At 41.0% G+C, this 24,248-nt stretch overlaps 1 protein-coding gene across 3 annotated transcripts in view; it reads right to left on the bottom strand.

Moving 5' to 3' along the window:
• The window catches only part of IGSF3 (immunoglobulin superfamily member 3), a 121,796-nt gene extending 106,357 nt beyond the window's left edge, over positions 1-15,439 (bottom strand). Inside the window, exons 1-2 of one of the 3 annotated variants that reach the window (XM_026664061.2) lie at positions 15,326-15,439; positions 13,869-14,620 (exon numbers count right to left, since the gene is read on the bottom strand). In XM_026664061.2, the coding sequence (XP_026519846.1) occupies positions 13,869-13,941 (73 nt within the window). In that variant the 5' untranslated portion in view covers positions 13,942-14,620; positions 15,326-15,439. Of the gene's footprint in view, positions 1-13,868; positions 14,621-15,204 lie in introns of all 3 variants that reach the window. The other 2 variants (XM_026664062.2, XM_087966614.1) reach the window with 2 other exon arrangements.
• Between the last annotated feature and the right edge of the window lie 8,809 nt (positions 15,440-24,248).

Below are 24,248 nucleotides of genomic sequence, written 5' to 3'. Positions count from 1 at the left end.
AGCATCACACTTTTGGTATTATTTATGCACACACACACCATTTATATAGTAATAGGTCCCACCTGCAGTGTTGATAATAGTGGCAAAAGATGCAAACACTTGGAAGACCGGAAAGGGACGGTCCTTTTGTAATGGAATTGTATTTGCGTTTAAACTATTTCATTTAAAAAGTATTCAAACATGAGTGCTTGAAATTGTTAAAAGACCATCAACTATTACACAGAAACAAAAAAAAAAGAAGCACTCTGAGAATGTCAATACCAATTTAGTGAAAAAATAACCTCTAATGCATTTATCTGCCCAATATTAGACAATCTCTCACAGGCTCCATTACTGTTATAAACAGCAACAAAAAAATCTGGCTTACTGGAAGTGTATTCACATTTTTCATTAAAACATTTATATATCACCTTATAGAAAAGTAAAATATTTTTAAATATTTTTAAACATTTATTAAACATTTTAATATTAAAAATATTTTCAATCATGCATAAAATGTGTTTGTAGATAGCATAATCTGTACTGAACTATTTTTACTTATATAAAAATATTTCATCAGAATTTTGTACATTGTGAAATTATAACATCTATGTTGCCAGATAGATATCCATACTTTTCTTTCTTCTGTGACATTGAAATTTAATGTGTTTTTTCCTAGCATTAAAAAAATTATTTTTTATCCCACTTTTATTATTTTTATAAATAATTCAAGGCACTGAACATAGCTAACACTCCTTCCTCCTATTTTCCCCACAACTCTGTGAGGTAGATTGGGCTCATGTCTAGGGTAGGACTAAAACTCACAGTCTCCTGGTTTCTAGCCTGGTGAGTTAAATATCAAGCCGAAGTGGCAGCCTTAATTAATGTATATCAAGTTTCATTTAATTTATCCAGATTGCATGAATTTTATTTCTTTTACAAATAGAGAATTTACTAGCCATACATTTACAAATGATGTAAATGCCACTTTATGAGAAATCAAATCTTATTTCGTACACAGTTTGTGGATGTCTCCAGCACTATCTGGAACACTCCTGTTAATTCTTTAAAATTATATTTTTGTAGCTGAATTATCCATTATTTTTGTAATATTAACAGGATTTCCATCAAAGCAAACTTGCAGCTATAGAAAATTGTAATAAAGGATACACCCAGGTAGGATGAAGTTTACCTCTCCATATATCACATTAGTAGTTGCTCATTGGCAACAAACATCATTGAAAAATATCAAACTTGTTGATTCATTTGTCTTCTGTACATTTAAAGGTGTTTCTGTAAAGCACTACTTCATTTTCAATGTAAATTCATCCTTTACCACTTTGTGGATAACAACATTATTTTGTAATATTTATTTAGTTTAACACCACCCACCTCTTTTAAAATTGATCAAAGATACAGCACGATTCTCACATTATTTAAGCCACATCAACCGAGATGAGTTCAAAATTTTCTATAAAGATTTTGGTAGAGCAATAATTGTATAGCATAATTGATTCTGAAAAATTAAGATTTAATATTACAAAGAACATGTAAACAGTATTTTCAGCAATGGAAAGTATGTTTATAGACAATATGCAGATCTGGGTACTCAATATCTTGAAATATGGATTGTAGATTATGAATATTTGACCTGTTCTTAAATATTATATAAAGCCTCTTCTAGCTTAGACTGCTTCAATGTGAGACTAGGCAACACATCCATATTATATAGTATAATAAGTAAAGCTTTAGTACAAAAAATTCAGACTAGTTAGGAAATAATTTAAGAGGTAAATTTATAGAATCATGAAACTTCTTTCCAAACCTCCCCCAGTTCAGGCAAGATGTTTTCCTAAGGGTCAGTCAGCGGACAGTAGGTCTTCTCACAAAATATTAGTAATGTATTTGCAATATTTAATACTAATTTTTGTAGGATGTAAATGAGAGTGAAAAGCTCTTAGGACTTAACAAATATTATATACTGAAACAATATTCTAGCACTTCATTGTCCAGAGAAAGAATCTACAAAAGAGTAAATTACATTGTATTATCTTATTCATTGCCTCATATTACCCTATCCTTATTTCAATCCAGAGGTGGTATTCAGCCAGTTCTGAAAGATTCTGGAGAACCAGTAGCAGAAACTTTGAGTAGTTCAGAGAACCGGTAAATACCACCTCTGGTTGGCCCAGCCTCCATCTATTCGCTGCCTCGCGAGTCCCAGCTGATCATCTGGGTCTTCTTTTGTTGACCTGAACAGAACGGAGCTGCAAGCAGATTAGTGGGGTGGGAATAGGGATTTTACAGTATCCTTCCCCTAGAGTGGGGTGGAAATGGGGATTTTACAGTATCTTTCCACTGCCATGCCCATCAAGCCAAGCCACACCCACCAAGCCACGCCCACAGAACCTGTATTAAAAAAATGTGAATACCATCACTGTTTCAAATTGGATTATATTCATATAAATACATGATTGATCTTATACATACATACTATACACATTTATCTTCTTGTTATTCCCCCCTCCTCATACAAACAAGTACAGTAACCGCTTATTATTAACTCAAAGGCTTGTAGGTGATCGAAGTGGCTCTCAAGTCTTTTCAACCGAGACTGATGGTCCACTACACTTGGCTTCCTCTTTTCTCAAATATTTTGCTAGCTAATTTTTCTATTTCACAGATTATGTTTTACCTCAAATTCTTTATGCTATGTTTTGATGATTAATTTATAAGGAAAGTGGCTGTTAATCATCAAAACATAGCATAAGGAAAGTGTATAGAATCCCCACATCTGCATTACTTTTATTTAGATCGGAATGGGTTCCTTTAAATCAGGGATCCCCAAACTTTTTAACAGGAGGTCAATTCATGATCCCTCAGGCACTTGGGGGGGCGAACTATAGTCACGTGCCTCCCCCCCACTCTGCTTGCTGCTGGTGCCAGTGCTGTGTCGCCATGCCTCTTTCTTGGAGGGCCAGCTACGGAGTCCCTGCTGCCAGACACCTGCATCTTGGCAGATGCCACTCTTTTTGTCACTCCTTTTGCATCCCCATGTGCCATGGCTGCCAGCAGGCAGGCGGAAACCAGGGACCACAAGGCTGCGCCACCCACATCTCCCCCTGCCCGCTGGCAGCCACAGCAAGCGAGGCACCTCCTCCCCAGGCCCCAGGAAAAGTCAGCACGTGAGGAGTGGCTGGGAGGAGAGGGGCAGAGCGAGGGGCGAAGCTGAATCCCACCACTGCGCAGGCCAGATACATTGCGTTGGTGGTCCATATCTGGCCCATGAGCTGTAGTTTGAGGATCCTGCTTTAAATATAGCCCTCCAATTTGATTGGACTGCAACAGTCACCATTCTTCAAGACTGCAAATGCTGGATAGGCTGATGAGCACCAAAATTCAACAGGTTACAGATCTGCTGTAGATTATAACATCCGTCATCCAGTATTACTCTGTAATCCTATTGTGAAACTAATTAAGCTTCTGTATAAATGTTTTACTTGCATTCATGTCCACATCTAAAACTGCAGGAACAGAATGCAAGCAACAAGCACATGTAACTGTATGGATTAGCTTATTTTTGTGTTGTGTCTCTTCATATGTACATAAAAGCAGAATGAGTAGAGGAATGAGATGCCTAATTTCTTTTAGAACTCTGATTTGCATATTTTAATGTTAATTAAACATTAGTATCCTTGAATACTTTTCAGACAAGCTACATTTTGAAAATCTTTTTAATTACATTCACTTACAATCTTAAGAGCAGAATAGTTCGACAGAAAAAGGAAAGGACAGATGCATTCAGCAATATCGTGGGGGGGGGGGGGGAGAAATACTCTCTAAACTTCCACTACATTTCAGAGGAACTTCAATCTCAGTTTTGCCTTAGGAAACAGCTATCATTCTTTTCCATATCTGATAAACTTTTACACTTACCTAGAAAGAGCAAGGGCTTAGCAGCACAAAGGGATCAAGATACCAGTGCAAAGATAAGAGTCAAAACACACACCCAGATTATTACAAAGTGCTTTTAGCAATTTAGAGAAAAAAACCAGTCATACTGTTGCAATTCAGGCTAAGTAATGGCCTGGGGCCATATATAGTTTTGGTGACAAGAAGCAGATCAATCATGCCATAGAAGTTGTGCCTGAGAAATTTATTGTCCTCCCAGAAAATGTAGAAATCTTGCACAAGAAATAGGAAAATGGTTTGCAGCCTCGATTTTTGGTATCACTCTGCGTTTGCATTGTTCCACAGAGGTTATATCAGAATGCATTAGCTTACTTTTAAGTTTATCAATTTTCCTTTTAAGGAAATTGTTTTTATATAATTTATAGAAATAGGCAGTGGCAGTCAACAGAATATATCTTTTGAAACCTCTGTCCTGAAACATTCTTATCTCTTATCATCATCTTTTCAGATCCAATAGCATTTCTATTTTCTAAATTAAATTCAAATCATTATTTTTCTGCACATTAATACAAATATGCTTTTTCTCAATACTTTATTCAACCTACACATCGCAGAAAACAGCAGGAATTCCGACACAAAATCTGAAATTGCCTATGCAAGCTGTTCTTATACTTAACAGAGAATCAAGTAACAGTAAATGGTAGACAGTTTAAACAGTGGTAGGCATGCTGAAATGGGCGTTGGTAGAGAGTTGGTAGAGAGCCCAGGATAGGATGGGTTGACTCCTTCCTATGACGTCATTTAGCTGAGTCTGTACTAAGATATAAAAGCCAGCCCCCGGAAGAGACCCCAGCTTTGGCGAAGATACTTGACAGACTGAAAGGTGTCTCTGAAAGCACAAATGAATACAGAAATATGACTTACCCTCTCCAGATGAATCAAGGGAGGGGCTGGGCTCACTCGCAGCATAAATAGAAAGGGCATTCAGGGTAACTTCTATCAACGCCCATTCTCCTCCATGCTGCATCGAGAGCCCAGGATGGGACATACCAAAGCTTGCATGTCCACAGGTGGGTCCTTGTCCGGCTCATCACACCGACTGTTGAACTACTCGTTGAAGCACCCGTCTGCCGAAGGCTGCAGTTGCCAAGGCAAAGACATCCAGACGGTAGTATCTGATGAAAGGAGACGGAGATGTCCATGTGGCCGCACGACAGATCTCCTCCAAGGGTGCTTGGGTTGCACAGGAAGCCGAAGTGGCCGCGTTTCTGGTAGAGTGCGCCATCAGACCTCGAGGAACCAGAAGGGCCGCAGCTTTGTAGGCCTGCTCAATGCAAGATCTGACCCACCTGCTAATAGTAGGAGAAGAGGCCTTGTGCCCCAAGTGAGAAGGGAAAAGGAAACAAAATGGCTTCAGACTTCCTGAAGGAGGAAGTGCACTTAATGTATATTCTAAGAGCCCTACCTATGTCTAGCGAGTGCCACTGCTGCTCTAAGTCATGGTGCGGGAGGGGGCAGAAGCCAGGCAACATAATCTCCTGGGACCTGTGAAACAGGTGTTAACCCTTGGAATAAATGAGGGGTCCAGACTGAGGACAACCCTATCATCGTGAAAGGAACAAAGGTCCTGTCTGATGGAAAGAGCAGCGAGCTCGGATACCCGCCTGGCTGAAGTGATGGAAACGGGGAACACTACCTTCAGAGTCAGGAAACGGACAGACAGTGTTCTAAGGGGTTCAAAAGGGGGCTTTGTAAGGGCATAAAGGACCACATGAAGATCCCAGGAAGGATACCTGTGAACCACCGGAGGGTGCAGGTTGGAAGCCCCTTTCAAAAACCTCCTGACTGAAGGGTGATGGGATAAGGAAGGAAGCGAACCCCATGAAAGAACCGAGGAGAGGGCCTCAACCTGCCTGTGTAAGGTGCTGGGGGCCAAACCTTTCTCCAGATCATGCTGAAGGAATCTAAGAACCTCTGCCAACTGGGCTAAAGCGGGAGAGAGAGACCCTCCCTAAGGCACCATCGGGAAGGGCCTTCCAGGTGGCATCATAGATGCGCCTTGTGGGAGGTTTGCGAGATGCCAGGATAGTGATGATGACCCTTTCAGGAAGATCAGCCACCTCTAGCCGCTGCCACTCAAGTGCCACATGGTCAGCTTGAGCCACTGGGGCTCCGGGTGGAGCAGAATCCCCTGATGAAGGGAGATTAGATGGGCTGGGATCCTCCAAGGAGAAGCCACCGACAGGTTGACCAGGTCCACAAACCAGGCAAACCCTTGGCCAATAGGGTGCCAGGAGGAGGAGCTCCGCTTGTTCCTCCAACATCTTCCGAATTACTGCCGGAATGATGGGAGCGGGGGAAAGGCATAGAGGAGACTTTTGGGCCATCTGCACCGAAGGGCATTGGTCCCCTCTGCTCCCTGACAGAGAAACCTGGTGAAGAATCTGGTGACCTGGGCAATTTGAGGAGTGGAGAAGATCCACCTCCGGTGTTCCGAATCTGAGGGAAAGGTTCCTGAATAGAGAAGGAGGAATAGACCATTCTACCTGGTTAACTAGGCTCCTGCTTAGCCAGTCGGCCTGGGAGTTGTTGATCCTGGAGAAGTGGTCCGCCGAGATCGACAACAGGTGTTTCTCTGCCCATAACCCCAACTGTAGAGCCTCTCCCATGAGGGCTCTGGACCTCATCTCCCCCCGCCGGTTGACATGAGCCATGATGGCCATGTTGTCCATAAGGACTAGAACATGAACGCCGGTCATGAGTGCCTGAAATGCTTGAGAGCTAGAAAAATGGCTCTGAGCTCTAGCCAATTTACCTGACCTGGACCAAGGAACTGAGCTATCTGGCCCTGCATATGGGAAACCCAACCCAGGAGGCTGGCATCAGTGGTTATCACTAGCCTGGGACCCTGAAAAGGGTCTGGGAGCCTGAAAAGGAGTCTCTTCCAGATTAACGGGGAACACTACCAATTGAGAGATCTCCGGATTTGTGGCGGGAGCGGGACCTTGATGGATGAGTGGCTGGTTCCTGCTCTTTGGTAGGGAAGCAGGAACCATTAGAGTGGACAGGAGTGGAAAAATCCATGGCTCTGGAGGTATGACAGGGTAATTTGCAGATCCCGATGGGCTGCATGGATGAAGGAGGACAGAATCAAAATGTTGTCCAAGTAGCATTGGATCCTCACTGGAACAGAAAGCAGAGATGCCATCAATGCTGCCAGAACCTTTGTGAAGACCCTTGAAGCCGATGAGAGGCCGAAGGGAAGTGCTCGATACTGGTAATGGGTATTCTGATAACAGAAACAGAAAAACTGGCGATGATGAGGCCCAATGGGGATGTGGAGGTAAGCCTCCATGAGATCAGTGGAAGAGAGGAGATCGCCCCCCCGAAAGCTCTCTAAAATAGAATGCAGAGTCTGCATTTTAAATAGCCTGTATTTTACAAATTGGTTGAGAAATTTTAGATCCAGGATGGTTCGCTACCCCCCCCTCCCCCGAGGCTTTGGGAACAATGAAAGGCAAGAATAAAGCCCACGTCCCCATAGAGAGGGGGGAACAGGTTTGAATAGCTCGGATTTCAAGAAGGAGTTGAATGGCCTGATTCATGAGGTTTTGCCTTGAAATGTCCTGAGAGACAGGACAGATTAAAAAAAATGGGGGGGGGGGTGCATTAGGAAGTCCAATTGTAATCCTGACCTAATAGTGCTGAGCACGCAGGCATCCGCCATTGTCTCCTCCCAAGGCAAAGAAGGCTAGGCGACCTCTGATGGGTGGGGAGAACGAGGGATTACTTAGAGTGACGGCAGGAACGACCCCCACCCTCCCGAAAGAGCTGTTTACCAGTATAAGGAGCTGGGCGATAGTCGGCTCTCTTCCCAGAGGAAGAGAGAATTTTACGTTTATCTCTGGTTTCGATGAGATAAGGTTCCAGAGCATTGCCAAAAAGCTTATCGCCCGCGAATGGAACTGAAACCAGCTTCCATTTACGGTGTGACTCCACCTGCCAATTTCTGAGCCATAACAGTCTTCTTGCTGCTACTGAAGATGCCATGGCCCTAGATGCAAATTTGGCGGAATTGAGAGTGGCATCTGCAGTGAATTCCGCCGCTGCGATAATCTTATTAAGGCCTTGGTGAGACCGAAGGTCAGATGTAGGCAATCTAATCTGGAGTTGGTGCAGCCACTGTATGGATGCCCACGCGAGAGTGCCAGAAAATGGGAACGAGGCCAGAACAGGAATGTCAACAGAAGGCACTGCCAGGGAATTGTCCAGGGCTGCGCTGACGTTGTAGAAACGCTTATCCAGGGAAGATGGGCGAGGACCTGCCAAAGGGGAAGCGCACTGTTCCTTGACCATGTCCAGGAACAAAGTGGGAGAAGGCAAAACCCCTGCATGCACCACAGGCTTGGAGAAGAATGAGTCTCCCTGGCTAGAGGGAATTCCTTGTGGCTTGGGAGCCACTTCCTCTGGCGACAGCTTGGCAGTGACCAAGGCCATTCTGAGTAATGGCTTGAAGAGAGAAGGATTTAAGACCAATGCAGAGGATGTCTGCTCTGGGCGAGAGTCCTCTTCCTCTGAAGATTTTGGTCAAAGGTCTCGCCCTCTTCACGTTCTGAACGAGAGGAGTAACTGTGTTCAGATGGTGAAGCCCTTCCCTCCTCATCAACCTCCTCCCATTCTGGTAGAGAAGAATGGACCCTGAGGTCCTGGGGCCTGTGTAAATCAGGGTGATGAGGCAACTTATAGATTGAGAAGGGAGAAGGACCTGAACCCTTTCCGGAGGTCAAAGGATTTGCTGCCTAATGGCCAAAGAGACAACATCTTGGATATCCCCTGGTCTATGCTCAAAGGTAGGGGCAGAAGGCCGAAGGCCCGCTGCTGAGGGAGTGAAGGTGGCTTCAGGCCTAGATTGAGAAGAGGTTCAAGGCCTGGAGGGAGGAGGAAGATCATAGGGCCCAGAAGCCTGTTGGAAATAAGGCCCAGATCTGCTTTGATCCTGAGGATCAATTGTACTGCAAAAGCCTCAGGAGACCAGGATGGAGGATGGAGAGGCTCATAGATAACTTATCCTCCCCTGGGAGCGCTTGGCTGGGGCCCACAGGTATCACCTGAAACATGCTGTAGTTGCACTCCCTTCTGTTGAATAGTTCTGTTGAACTGCCTCTCTAGGGCTGCATGTCTGCGCTTTTCTGCCCTCAACTCAGCCTGAGTTGCCTTCTTAGGGGCTAGAGCCTTAGCTCTGATTTTAGCAGCCACCTCCCTCTGGACTGATTGGGTGCGTTGCCTACAACTTTTTCTCTTATTGGCTTAAGAGACTTTTCCACTGGGGGGAAAAGCTCTGCCTGAGCCTTACCTTGCTCCATTTGAAGAATAAAGGCTTTTACGATAGAAAGAAACTGTTTGTAAATTTTTTGTATTAAGCCCCTTAGGGTATAAATTGGCCCCCGGGCTTACAAAATGGCCTCTCACCCCGTGGTGGAAGGCTTCAATCCAAGATGGCTGCTGACTATGGGAAACAGGCTCCGAGATTGACGAATTTCTCCTTAGGCTATAAAGAGCCCCGAGTGAAGTCAGCAAAGGAAAGGGCAGCCTCTGGCCACACGATCAGCTGGCTGATGCTGGTATCGGTTTGCCGATCGCTTTTTACGACCGCTCAAACCGCAGGTGTGGGGGAGGTCTACAGATGCTGCCCAACTTGCCTGAACAGCACTCTGGCAACGCTGCTCCCAACGCTGCAGGAAAGAGAGAGCCCTGCTCTCCTGGAAGAGCAGCTGCCCAGATCCTGGGAGCTGCTGAAGCAAGGAAAAAAGGTACTGAAGATCGCTGGTGAGTGCTATCTACAGAACCTCAGCTGGCTGAAGCTGTTATCGGTTTGCCGATCACTTTTTACGACTGCTCAAACTGCAGGCGTGAGGGAGGTCTACAGACGCTGCCCAACTTGCCTGAACAGCGCTCTGGCAACGCTGCGCCCAACCTTGCAGGAGAGAGAAAGAGAGAGAGAGCCCTGCTCTCCTGGAAGAGCAGCTGCCCAGATCCTGGGGGCTGCTTGAAACGAGGAAAAACGGCACTGAAGATCACTGGTGAGTGTTATCTAACAGAAGCTTTCAGAGACACAGCTACTGACTGAAAGGAGCTGAGTCAAAAGCTGGGGTCTCTCCAGGGGTCTGGCTTTTATATCTTAGTACAGACTCAGCTAAATGACATCATAGGAAGGAGTCAACCCATCCTATCCTGGGCTTTTGATGCAGAATGGAGGAGAATGTCAAGAACACTTGTTATCCTTGAAGCTTTTTTTACAGTGATTTCAAAGTCTCCTCAATGACGCTGTTGGGCATTTGCAACAAATTAGTGGTGCAACACTCAGTTTCAAGTTGAAAGGCAATATCTGCATCCTAAAAATAATGAAAACTTAATATAAGTTTCCAAGAAATAGAAATTGTTATGTATATCCATATTGATATTTCTGAATATATATAGAAATTCTGGCTAAGGGTTCTACTATCTTTTTTAAAAAAAAAAAAAATGGGGGAGTTCTCCTCCCATACCTATTTGTCAAAACTTGAAGAAATATAAGATTTATTATGGGTTCTGCATTTTTGCAAACAGTTATCAATTGTGAGGAGACAATGATCTGACCAATATAAGGTTTTAATCAAACTCTCCATATTCAAGATGCTATAAATTGGCACTATTTATTAAGGGTCAGGGAAGCACTATTGGCATTGTTCTGTGAGCATAATATAGAAACAGATGGAAAGATCATGTATATAAATTCAGAAAATCCCCTCTGTTTATAGTATATTTTATAAATATGGTGTTAGCCACTGGTAGGAGCCTAAGGAAATACAAAAACTACTCATAATCCAACAAGGAGAAAATAAATTCTATAACTTTAAGTTTATTGTGCTTTATTTTCTATGTATTACTCTACATGTATTAGTAACAGACTTGGTGTTATGGGAAGAAGTCAATCTTAGAAACAAGTATGGGCCTAGCCGTGCCTCACAGAGACATTTACAGTTTCATTACTGTGCAAGGGTTATTCACAATATTATACCCCATTTCTCTCATTATATACTCAGTATGATGAAGTGCCACTTTCTTAAGCCTTAGAATTGAAGCACTGCTGTGCAAGCAAAAGAAAAACAACAGTATCCTCTGTAAAACACCCACATGCCAGATAAGACTTTTCAATCCACTACACTATGGGGAGCAGGAGGGAAGAGCTACAATTTCCCCATAATTACACCATCATCTTTCATTGCTTTCAGAGCTCACAGTTTCCCTTCCAATTCAGAAAGGCTTATAAAATCATAAGAAAATATGAATTACAATAGGTTTTTATGGCTATTTTTCTAAATTCTATGGGACATAATTAACACTCTCGACAAAGTCACCTTTATGAATCATTAGAAAATTCAAGCAACAGAACAAGTTAAAGTTTTTATTTCGTATTATGCCATCTTCTCTCTTTAAGAAAGAAAATCAAATTCATCCCAACTCTGAAGTTTTCTGGGGAGACAAACATAGCAAGGCCTTTAGACCATATGAAATCCTTTTATACATTATATGAGTTTAACATGCCCACTGAAGATGTCTGACTAGACACCCTTCACAGAGATAATGTTCCATATCTACCCTATGTAGATCACCATCACTTTTTTTGATCAAGTGAGTTGAAGAACTGAGGTTTACGCAGACATGCTTTGAAGTAGCCCTGCAATTTGCTATTCAAGAGGGATAGTTCCTTTAAATTGAATTATAAGTACTCAGAGAAAGACGCTTAAAAGATTGACATTTAGCCTTGAAGTTGAAACTAATTTATATTTGTCTTTTGTTTTAAAGGTGTTGCCAGACCCCTGAATTTTCTGATCATTTGAAAAGCTAGGTGTTATAGTAATACAGAGCCCTCTACTGCTTTGCTGTAACACCAGTGTTAGGGACAGAACAAGAATCTGACATTAGTCTGCTTTGCTTAAAATAATACTGTTCTTAAACCAAAACAATTTAATGTTCAAAATTATTGCCTTTGTTTAATGAACAACTCTGATTTATTCATGTCAGTTCTCAGAATACAATAGGCTTGTCTGCAGGCTACAACTTTAGGCATCATTCTATGAGAAATATTTCAGCACTGGAATGTAAGATTTATTTTTGTTTTACTCCTTAATATAAATATGCCTAAAGATTGCAGCACAAGCAGAACATTTGTTGCAATATTATTCATTTTTAAAGCAATTTAGCAATATTAATGCAATTATTTTCACAAAAATTAAGACCTCCTATTCCCTACCATCCAGTCAGAACTGAAGAGGCTTTTGGGATGAGAAGCAAAACATTTTCAAGGGAAAAAAGGAAGAAAGTCCAGTTGCCTTTTGAAAAGACTACTTTGGGACAACCATGACCTATTGACAGTCTGAACAGGCATATTCCCACAAGTTTACCAGACCACATAGTCATCTATAGTAGTAGAGAAGGAGAGACATATGATGAGAGGTACATTGCGACATCATGATGCAAACCCTGTAATCCTGTCATGGCTAGGAGGGTAGGATTTGTATTATGATGTTACTATGCATGTGTCATAATTTGTATCTACCATCATCTGTAGTCACTTATACCCAACTATTTACAACTATATAATAAATTGGGTTACAGTTTCTTAAAACAAGTTCACCAACTGCACAGTAGTTACTACGTTTATTCAGAAGGCATTTTCAATGCTTTACTGGTGGGGCTTTATTATCGGAATTTTGCTATATCCAGAATCAAAATCAATCTTTATTATGTCATTTTTCTACATCCAATTTTATTCAACAGGCCACATGCATCTAATTGGCACAATATATACATGAACTCTGGAAAATGTGAATGTGATTTTTTTTCACCAGTTATATACTGCCTCCATGAAGTAAATACAAGGACAAGTCTATCTCTTAACCATAAAAAGTTTGATACTTTATAGAACTACATGAACTTTCACTTTGTCCATTTTAAAGATATATACGCAGTTGTTTAAAACACATGCCACCAACGCTACAAATCACTTGATGGCAGGCAGTGACTGCTGTACTGAGTATTCAGATAATATTCTCCTAGTTTTAATTTAGCCAGATCTCAACCTTTTCGCAGAAAGTAAAGCATGGCTTGTTATATTTTCTTTAGAAACAAAGGCTACAGTGCTACACACTTTTACTTGGAAGTAAACATTACGGAAATTAGCAGAACTTTCCTTGGATAAGATTTTTAGCACTTCAAAGATTTTATATATACATAAAAAAATTATACACACACACACACACACACACACACGAAATACCGAAACAAATTATGACGTGGGAAAATACCAGAACAAAGCTGAATACCATACATACATACATATATATATATAAATAAAATTCTATTGTACATTTCATACATTTACCATTTTGTCCAGCGATCTTTATGTCGTAGGTAATATTGGGTTTTACTATATTGCAAGATACTTAGTTGTTCTCATTGCAAAAAAATATAGTGACAAGTCACATTAGCATGAGCAAAAAATAAATAAAAAATCTAGTTTCCACATTCTCAAGTCTTGTGTTCCTTTACTGTTTCTATACTTGTTTACAAACATCAGTTGGTACTTCTTACCTCCTAAATGCACTGCTAGCTGAATTCACAGCTGATCCTGATATCAAACACCCAGATTCAAAAGCCAGATAGAAAACTGTTTCAGGCACAGCAGAAAAGGCCAAGACCCTGATTTCAATAACCTCACCAAACTTCATATGCTTGCTCAGAAAGAGTTACAGAACATTGTACTAGCTATAATCTCATTAAATCCATTATGGTAAATAAGTTCCTTTTCTTCCTCTGATTCCAGCATCACCCCAATAATAGAACTGTTCAATCATATAAGAAAACACAGCTGGGGCAAAAAAAGCAAATGATGAGTTAAAACCTGCCAGATTTTTAACAGATAAGCAGTTTCTTACCCAGAAGCATAAGAAATGTCAGCTCCAGCAGAAGGTACCTCATTTTTGTAGTAAAGAGAAGATAAAAAGGCATCACTGTTTCCCACTTGCACTCTTCCTTATTCTTTTATCTTCCGCTGTCAAAAATACCAACTGTTTTATATCTCCAAAGACAAATATTCTGATATAGTAGAAAGACAGGAAAAAGGACTGAAAGGGGGGGGGGGAAATCAGTGAAGTCCAAACTCAGTGGAAGATGTAGAACTGCTTTCAGAGGCTAAATCTTTGTTCCCCCCAAAAAATCCTTTGCCTTTCTTTTAAATCCTGACACATTACGTTTTGCAGCACCTACTTTTTATTTTCTCTCTACAGCACCTTTGGTATGCACCTCCTTTGCTTGATATGTCCTCCTGGAGATAAGAAATTTGTCCAAAATCGGTTCATCTATTCCATCTTACAAGACAGAATAACCTCTCTACTCAGAAAATAGGTGTTTGATGGTGCATGATAAAATCTGGACGATTAATCAAGTTCTTTTGACATTTTTCAAAGTCCCCAAAGGATCAATCATTGCATATAGGAATTGGAGTCTGTCAATTTTCTTCAGGGGAGGTACAGCAAGGTCGGATACTTAAAGCTTAAAAGATCTTTCTCCCTTATGTTCGCTTCACTGTTAAGGGGCAAATAAGCCACCAAATGATGCCACTTCAGCTGCTGGTGGTCTGCAGTCTGGATTCCTTTCTCAGGTGCCAAGAGTTGACATCTGCTTTTTCCTAAAAAAGGGAGGGAGGGGGGAAGACATGAAAACTTATACAGCAGAGGAAGAGAATAAACTGAATTGTTGTTCCGAATTTTCCCTTTATGGACCGTGAATGTAGAGAATTTGAAGGGGACGGTCGACAGAACTGGAGAAATGGAGCTCACTAGAGCGACGGCCCGCCCTCTCTCTCCCCCCAAGAGCATCAGCATAACGAGAAAAGACCAGCCCGCTATTGTTTCAACCTCTTACTCAAGAGAGCCGCCTCCCATTTTCTCAAACTGGAGAGAAGGGTTTTAACAGGGCGCCCTCTGCAAGAACGGATTATTGGCAAAAGCAGGGGAGAGGGTGGAGCCTGGGACCAGCCGCGAAATGCCACAAGAGCAAACGAGAGGCAGTCAAAACTGCCGAGATTACATATGCTGGAGTCCGGCAGATTGAGAGCCACGGGGCACCCTCCGAAGCACCAGCGAAGTCGACGGTGCGCGCATCCAGAAGACCGTGTACCAAGGCAAAGAAGACGCGCCGTCCAGGCTAAGCTTCGCCACTTAGGAAGAGAAAACCTGATTGTTCACTCTCTCCGGCTACTCCCTTCCTTACCCACGGCTTGGCCGCTCCACGTGCCCCGCTTCTTTTCGCCCCTCGCCTCAGCAGCCAAGCGGTGGCTGCCGTGCCGCCTTTTTTTGCTCTTCGACCAGCGCTTGGCGCTACTTCAACTAACCTGTCCGCTCCGGGTTCCTCCCCTCAGCCTGCTGCCACCGCCTTCTCCTCGGCGTCTCCGTTCGGGCTTCATTCTCTGTTCAAAGCTGCTGCAGGGGGTGCCGAGCGTTTCCTCTCGGCTTCAAAGCTCCGCCTCTTCAGTGCCTCCCTGTCCTGCCCTTTTTCCCAGCGCCCGCCTCTCATTTCTCCCTTGCCTTTCTCTTTGTACCTTTCTCTTTCACCTTCTCCTCCTGCAAAGTGAGAAGGCCGTTCACTTCTGTGGGGGGTGAGGAGAAAAGAAAAGAAAAGAAATGCTTTGTTGAACAGGCTAAGAGAAGTTTGAGGACTATGCCTTTCAAGCTGGAGCAGGCTTATTTTTCAATCCCAGCCAACAAGGCAGCGAAGAAAGTCAAAACCGGGCTGTAGGGGAAAAAAAACCCATGGTGTGTGTGCCTTTGAATCGTTCGTTAATCGTCGTGATCCTGCAAAAGCTAGCCTTGCTGCGCGTCTACAGTTAAGAGCAGCCTAGCGCTATTAATGTTATCACTTATTAATTGTTATCAAGTCGAGAATTCATCGAAGGGTAGCACTGAAAACCGACCGTGTTTACAATGCCACAAGTTAGAGCAAACACTCAGCGATCAGAACAAATGTTTCCATGCGTCTAAGAACAAACAAAATGCAATGCCTATAATTAATTCGACTGTGATTTGGAGTAATCCCAATCAGCTGCTTCAGTCTAGGTGGTTTGAAGATTAAAACCATAATATACAAAGTTTGCAGAAGATCGAGCCAACATGAAAAACCCGAAGTATGCAGTTTTACAGACGTTAAAGAAGAAAGATATGGATAACATTTGCCAAGCAAATTTCTTTCGTCTTTATGCTTTAAGAGTAGTATCGTATATTTTTGAATGCATTGTTGCATGCTGCAAAAGTGACGGTATATAAACATGTTGCAGCAGGACCCGGAAAACGGCAGAAGCTTCCTCATCTGTCTGTTTGCAAGGCAATTTACAAGGAAGTGAAAATGGGCGACTCTGGATGTCATTAATGAATAGACAATGTTGTGCTTTAATCCATTAAGCTGATCTTGCAAGTTTTTTTCCCCAAACATATTTTGAGTCATTTTATTCTTTTTGTAGATTGGGGGAGGGGAGAAGAAAACCACTCCATAATGTAAACAAAACATATGTTTGACTTAACAATTTGGCACTGGTCTTTTTCTTCCTTCTGACCTTTGCTTACTTATAAGCTGACTAAACGATGTTGAACTGACATAGGGATGGGCTGTGTAGAAATGCACAAAATTGGGATTTTCTCAATATAAGAAACAGACTGCACCCTCCATTACTCATCAATTTCCAACCTTATGATTCGGCTTACAAAAAGACAAGTTGAAACAGATGACATGAAAGAGAACTTAACAGTAAACTTCAATGCCCTCATTTATGGGCTGGATTTATATATTGTGCTAGCTAATAATATGTTTTGTTTGATTCTCATTTAGTAATAAAGCTGCCATTCCACCAAACCTTTGGTAGAGCCTGCCAATCAGCTCAACTTTTGTTGCCAAACTTTATTTTTAATGTGATTAAAAGGTTATTTCTTAAATACGTATGAGACAATCTAAGTTGTATTCTGTTTAAGTGAAATGAAATTTATTTTTTGTCCGTTCCTCAGTCACTTTCCCAGACCAATACCAATTGTTTAATATGCAGTCCTTTCCTTCTCCAGAAATAGTACACTCTTGTGAGTTAACAAGAAGCATAAACCCAACCAGCAGGTGCTTTAGTTAATAAGAACCAATTTAAAACATGTAGATAAGTCAAAAACAAAGCAAATAAATAATAAATAAATAAAACAGTTTTGAAACTGCTAGTGCTGTTTTTTCTCTTCAGATTGTCAGCAGTATAAATCCGTGTCTCCCAAAACAAAATCCAAGATTTCTTGAGTGGAGAATAGTTGTTTTCAGTGAGAGTCGTTGTTTATCTGAGCTTTGAGAACAGAAGAGCTGTTAATGTTAAATACTGGAATATGTATTTTCCTTCAAGGGGAAAAAAAGCAATTTGAAATTCATCAGATATTCATTGAGTGTTTTAGCAATGCATTACAAATTTCTCACCCTTCCTATTTATTTTTTCAGAATTGATACCGATTTCACACTAGGACAGGAAAGAAGGGGAAAGCTAAAGAATATTTGTGTTGTAAAAGATTTTTAAGGGAATGATGGAAGCTTCAACCAGGAAGAGTTTCTAGTTCTAACATTTGATAACATTGCTACCTGATTTATGCAATAAACTTTGGAAAGTAATTATCATGGCCCCATCCGAACCTGGTGTGGAGGAGGAGATGGAACCAGAACCAGCTGACAGGGATGGCACATCTCCCTTGGCATATTTGGAGAGGCCAGAGGCTGAGGATGATACTGTCCCAAGCCCCTCAGGCATTGGAGAAGGTGGTTGACCAGACAGGGCTGCCTGCCATCACAGACACAGGAGGATCGGCTGGTGACAGGCAGTGGTGCTGATAGGCAGCAGATGTCCTCTAATGAGAAACAGCTGCCTCTTCTACAAGTTCCAAGGGCATGGAGAGCAGAATTTAGGCAAGATCAAAAAAGGGCTACATGGATACTCAGGAGAAGATCCTCCCACCCCTCCTCACAAGGAACACCTAGAGTGGGGAGTTAGTCTTAGCCAGGAACAATTGTTTGTTTTGGATTCACCTGTTGCTTTGTCTAGGACTGCCTTCTGCCTTGGACTTTATCCATGTCTTGTGGACTGCTGTTTGCTCTTTGCTTTGTCTTTTATCTTTGGAACCTGCCTCTTGCCTTGTAGCTTGTTTTTGCCCGGAGCACTGACATTTCTCTTGTGCCTGGATTCTGTCTTGTGGACTCACTTAGCCTGGTGGACTGGACTTGGAACCCTGGATCCTGCCTTGTGAGCATGCTCCTACTCTGTGGACTTTATTTGTACTATAGGGGCTGTTGTTTGGAGCAGGGGTCTCCAACCTTGGCCATTTCAGGCCTGGTGGACTTCAACTCCCAGAATTCCCCAGCCAGTTTTGTTATGTTGAAGTCCGCTTTGCTGGCTGGGGAATTCTGGGAGTTGAAGTCCACCAGGCCTGAAATGGCCAAGGTTGGAGACCCCTGGTTTGGAGGACTGAGGGTGGCTGCCTTCAAGGTAGCCTGGAGGTGAAGCCTTACCAGTCATTGTAGGGCCATTTGCTGGAACATTTATTGAGAGCAATAAAGGACTCTCTAGAGGCCTGCCTTGACTACCTGAGTCATAGCAGTAATTTGATAATTTGGTTTTTCTACCTTCCCCATTTTAATTATTTATTCCTTAAATATACATGGATATCCATTTGTCAAGAATCTTCACTGATTCTTATCTACATAAGATCTTATTTTAGTGTAATTGCTGAAATTAGCTTATCTGTTGTGTCAGTATGCAAACATAATCAGAATTGGGTTTCTACTGAGATCTATATTGCTTTTAGTACTTTTATTATTCAATACTTATATCATTGTCTATCAATGATAGTAATATCATATAATGGCGACATATAATAACACTTGTTGTTTTGGTGACTTTGAGCCAGCCTTGACTTCTCACAACTGTCTAGACAAGTTCCTGCAGTTTTCTTGATAAGATTTCATAAGTGGTTTTTGTTCTTTTTCTCCCTTCTGGAGCTGAGAGAATATGTGGCCCAAAGTCAGCTGGCTTTGTGCCTGAGGCAGAACTAGGACTCATGGTCTCTAGCCTGATGCCTCAAGCACTACACCAGTTTGAGTTTCAGTAAAACATAAATTGCTCAGAGTTTCCTCAAAGACAGGCAACATTTAAATTTAATAATAAATAATTGACATATTGGAATAACGGCAAAAAATAAATTAAAACTTCAATTAAAAGTGCAAAAAAAAAGTCAGCATAGGGATCAGTTCTCTTAATTTAACAATGAATTTATCCTAGAGACGGGACATTACAGATAAGACTTCCCAATCAAGTTACCATATCTGTAGACAGGCTCATACAGATGTACTCAATGAGCATAGGTAGCCCATGCTACATGCTTTTATCCATGCTATTCAGAGGTGGTATTTAGCAGGTTCTGCCCTGTTCTGGAGAACCAGTAGTGGAAATTTTGAGTAGTTCAGAGAATCAGCAATTACTCTGACTGGCCCCATCCCCATCTATTCCCTGCCTCCAGGGTCCCAGCTGATTGGCTGGATCTTCTTTTGTTGCCCTGCACAGGAGAATGGAGCTGGAAAGCAGGTTAGTGGGTTGGGGTGGAAATGGGATATTGCAGTAACCTTCCCCTGGAGTGGGGAGGGAATGGAGATTTTACGGAATTATCCTTCCCCTGTCACGCCCACCAAGCCATGCCCACCAAGCCACACCACACCCACCAAGCCACGCCCACTGAACTGGTAGTGAAAAAATTTGAATCCCACCATTGATGCCAACACCATACATAACTTCCCTAAATGTGCATAAGATTGCACCCATAAATAGACAAATTACTTACACAATGATGGAAACTAGAAAAAGAGTACACTAAACTTGATCCAATTCGCAATTTCCCTTCTCCTGTTTTTTTTTTCCGATCCTCAAATTTTTCAATGCATATTTGAGCAGCATTTGAGAACTCACTGGAGGAGAAGTAGCTTGGGAGCTGAATTTTTCTACAGGCATTGAGCTTAGTAAAAAGATAACGCAGCTTCAGTCAGAAAATATCTTATTGAGCTGTTCTCACATATTTACACATGCAATATGTAGTTGTTTCTAAGAAGAATTAAACTACATGTAGTGTTTGAGAGAAATGTGAAAAATCAAAGCAAGGATATCTGATCTGTTGCAGAGTCTAGTGAAAATTATGGGGGGAGGGAACATATTCTTATACATAACAAAAAAGAATGAATCTCATGTATTATATATCTTTTATAGTATGTTTCTATACTATTTAAATGAACATTGGATATTTTTAGCAGAAAGTAACCATAGAAATATATATTATAGAAGTTTTGAAAGAAGCAGATAATTAGTAAATGCTGCTTAACGCTACTGAAGACTTCCTTAGCATTCTCACTCTTAATCTTCTTTGACAATATTATAATATTTCATACTAACAATATAACATATTAAAACCATGGAATGACTTTATAACATTACAATATTAATCCATTTTAATTACATTAGACTTTAATACTATAGCATGCTGAGGGCTGGTAAGAGGCACCTGTGTACTTTCTTTGGATCTATATCTTAGCAATAACTACAACTGTTCATGCTTAAAATTTTGGAAAAAGTATATCAGAGCTCTTTAAAGTTTAATTTAATTCAAGCTTTTTAAAATTCAGTTCCTTAAAGCAACAGCATATCTTTTCAAGCTTATGTGAAAGCATGAATGCAGCTGCTTTAATTAGTAATGCAGAGGTGTTATCTGAATTCATAATAGTTACTCTAAAATGTTTTCAAAGATTGTCCAGCCCTAATTACTATGTAAAAATAATTTAGTTGCCCATTCTGTGATGGCACAGTGGTTAGAATGCAGTGTTGTAGGCTAACTGCCCACAGCCAGGAGTTTGATCTTGACCGGCTCAAAATTGACTTAGCCTTCCATTCTTCTGAGGTCGGTTAAATGGGGATCCAGATCGTTGAGGATAATATGCTGACACTGTAAGCTGCTCAGAGAATGCTGTAAAGCATTGTGGAGCGGTATGCAAGTGTAAATGCTATTGCTATTCTCTTCCTATTATTTCCATTTTTTTAAAAAAATTTTTTTTTTACTGAACTTTCAATAATTTTTTATCTTCTGGTAATGTTTCATGGTGAGTTAGGCATCTCTGAAGGAGTAGAGACAGTATTGCGGTGAGATCAGTAATCAGGAGGTAGTTCCTGGCCATCTTAAATCTTCCCAGATAAAGGAAAGATTGTGAGAATTCCTATTTGTGCTCCGGACAGCTGCTTCTATATGTAATTGCAGAAACTGGATGACAGTTTAGCGATTTCCACTAAGCCGCATTGTAACCAATACACCCATAAGTTCTGCTCAGCCTCACCACTTAAACTCTTTTGGAATTTGCCTTTAACTGCTTTTCAACTGTTAAGAATCTTTCGACTGACAATACTTGTAACACACACTGGAAAAGTTTTCTTGCATTCTGAATAGAATAGAATAGAATAGAATAGAATAGAATAGAATAGAATAGAATAGAATAGAACAGAACACCTTTATTGTCATTGCATTCTACAAATACAATGAAATTTGAAAGCTACTCCAGCACAGTGTCCCAAACACCACATCACAATCACACTACAGAGTATTTAAAAATTAAAATAATTAAAATAATCATTAAAAACCTAGTCTAAAACCTATCTAAAACATATAGTAAGTTAGATAGTTTAAAAATGCCACTATATACATAGGGCTAAATCACATATGCATTGTTTGATTCAAGACAATTATTGCCTTGGAAAAGAAACTGTTTCTCAGTCTATTAGTCCTCATTTTAAGACACCTATAATGCCTCCCTGATGGTAACAGTTCAAAATATGAATGTCCAGGATGAGAATGGTCTGTGGAGATTTTTAGAGCTCTAGAGAGGAGTCTGGTCTTCTCAATCTCTTCCAAAGAAGAAAGAAAGCAACTGATGATTTTTTGTGCTGTGTTTATAACTCTCTGGAGCATCTTCTTATCCACTGCAGAGCATCCAGCATACCACACCGTTACACAGTATGCCAAAATGCTCTCAATGGTAGAACGGTAAAAAGTAACCAGCAACTTCTCACCCAGACCACTCTTTTTTAGCAGCCTCAGAAAGTGCAGGTGTTCTTGGGCCTTCTTTGCAGTGGCCATAGTGTGGACTGACCAAGTAAGGTTGTCAGAAATACGAGTTCCTAGAAATTTAAAACTGTGAACTCTTTCCACACAGTCTCCATTGATATATAGTGGGAGAGGCTCTGCTTTGCATCTTCTGAAGTCTATAATCAATTCTTTGGTCTTTTTGATGTTCAGGGCGAGGTTATGACGCTTGTACCACAAGACCAGTCTGAGAATCTCTGACCTATAGGCCGTCTCATCTTCTCCTGATATGAGTCCCACCAATGTGGTGTCGTCTGCAAATTTTATTATAGAGTTAGTGGGACAAGAGGGAGTGCAATCATAGGTGTAGAGTGAATGCAAAGGGGGTTCACAACACAACCCTGTGGAGAGCCAATGCTGAGAGCAAGAGTGGAGAAAAATAACTGTCAATCCTAACAGTTTGGGGTCTGTTAGTAAGAAAGTCCTTTATCCAACAGCAGATGTGAGAGGAGAGGCCCATTTCTAGCAACTTCTTAATCAGTATATCTGGATTGATGGTATTAAAAGCTGAGCTTTAATCAACAAAAAGCATCCTTTCATAGCTCCCACTATGCTGCAGATGTTTCAGTGCAACGTGGAGAGCCATCGCAATAGCATCCTCTGTGGATCTGTTATTCCAATAGGCAAACTGGTATGGGTCAAGGTTTGATGGGAGGCAATCCTGTATATATTTTAAGACCAGTCTTTCAAAACACTTCATAATTATGGGTGTGAGAGCTACTGGTCTATAGTCATTTAAAGTATCAGGAGAGGGCTTTTTGGGAACTGGAATAATAATGGAAGTTTTGAGACAAGATGGAACAATGGCTTGTGTAAGAGAAAGGTTAAAAATATTTGTAAACACACCTGCGAGCTGGTCAGCACATGCTTTGAGTACCTTCCCAGGTATCTCATCAGGGCCAGCAGCCTTTTTCACATTCACTGCTCTAAGCACCTGCTTAGTGAAAGACTTTGTTCTTTACCCTTGTCTAATACAATTGCTATTATATTGGTAGTCATCATTTTAAATTAATCTCATATTATCAAAGAATTTATATTGAAAGTTATTTCTAGAATTCATATTTTTGAGCTCATAGTACTTTTAGTTAATCTTTTCTAGATCCATTTAAACCAGAGGTCTCATTCTCGCAGCCCGCGGGCCAATTGCGGCCCGCAGGACGATATCCTGTGGCCCCCACCGTGATATGAAAGTATAATATTAGTATATAATATAAATATAAAGTATAATATAAAGTATAATATTACGTGGCCCAGCCTCACCCAGACTCTGCCTCCAGCGGCCCCCAGGTAAATTGTGTTTGAGACCCCTGATTTAAATGGAATTAACCTGTAGAATTCTTGGATACAAAGCTGAAATCATTCTAGTTTCTATAATAGAAATTTATCTTGTTCTTAAGGCAGCAAAATATTCTCAAGCATAACACCTTTATGCTTGACAGTTGGTATGAAATTATGGAATAGAGTGTTTGATTTCTGCAAATACAATGACACCCACAGAGCCCCCAAATTTTTACTTTTGATTCATCTGTCTGTACAACATTTCTCCAGAAGTCTGGAGATAATCCAGATGCATTTTGGGAAACTTGAACATATACATTCTTAGTGAGCAATGGTTTCTCTATTTTCTTCTGTAAATCCTATTTCCATCCAGAGAGGATGTAGTCATGATTACTGACTTTAACTAGAGCATGAGAAACATACAGATACTTAAATGCTATTCTGGAATTCTTTTATGACTTCCTGAACAATTTATGCTGTACTTTTTAATTGAATTTAATGGCACTTTTAGAATAATTATTATTATCACAGATCATATCCATTTCTACAGTAGATTATATATTTGTGGATTAGTGAAGTCCAAGAGCTTTTGGAATAGTTTTGTGACTTTTTTCCATGCTGATTCTCATCAATGATTTTTAATGGAGATCTTCAAAAAATTATTTTGGGCATGAAGAATAGTGAATATGCAAGCTCTGAATCACTAAAAAAATCTGTCACGCGCAGTTCACAAAGGCAGTACTGCAAAGCAAGTATGCCACAGCAGAAGATAAAAGCAAAGGGAAACTTTGTAGAAGCAAG

Source organism: Notechis scutatus, chromosome 5 (genome assembly GCF_049901735.1).
Source record: "Notechis scutatus isolate UNSWTSFEM ecotype Mainland chromosome 5, rNotScu1.2, whole genome shotgun sequence".
In the NCBI taxonomy this organism is placed as follows: Eukaryota; Metazoa; Chordata; class Lepidosauria; order Squamata; family Elapidae; genus Notechis; species Notechis scutatus.
This window is presented reverse-complemented; position numbering and strand designations above follow the sequence as displayed.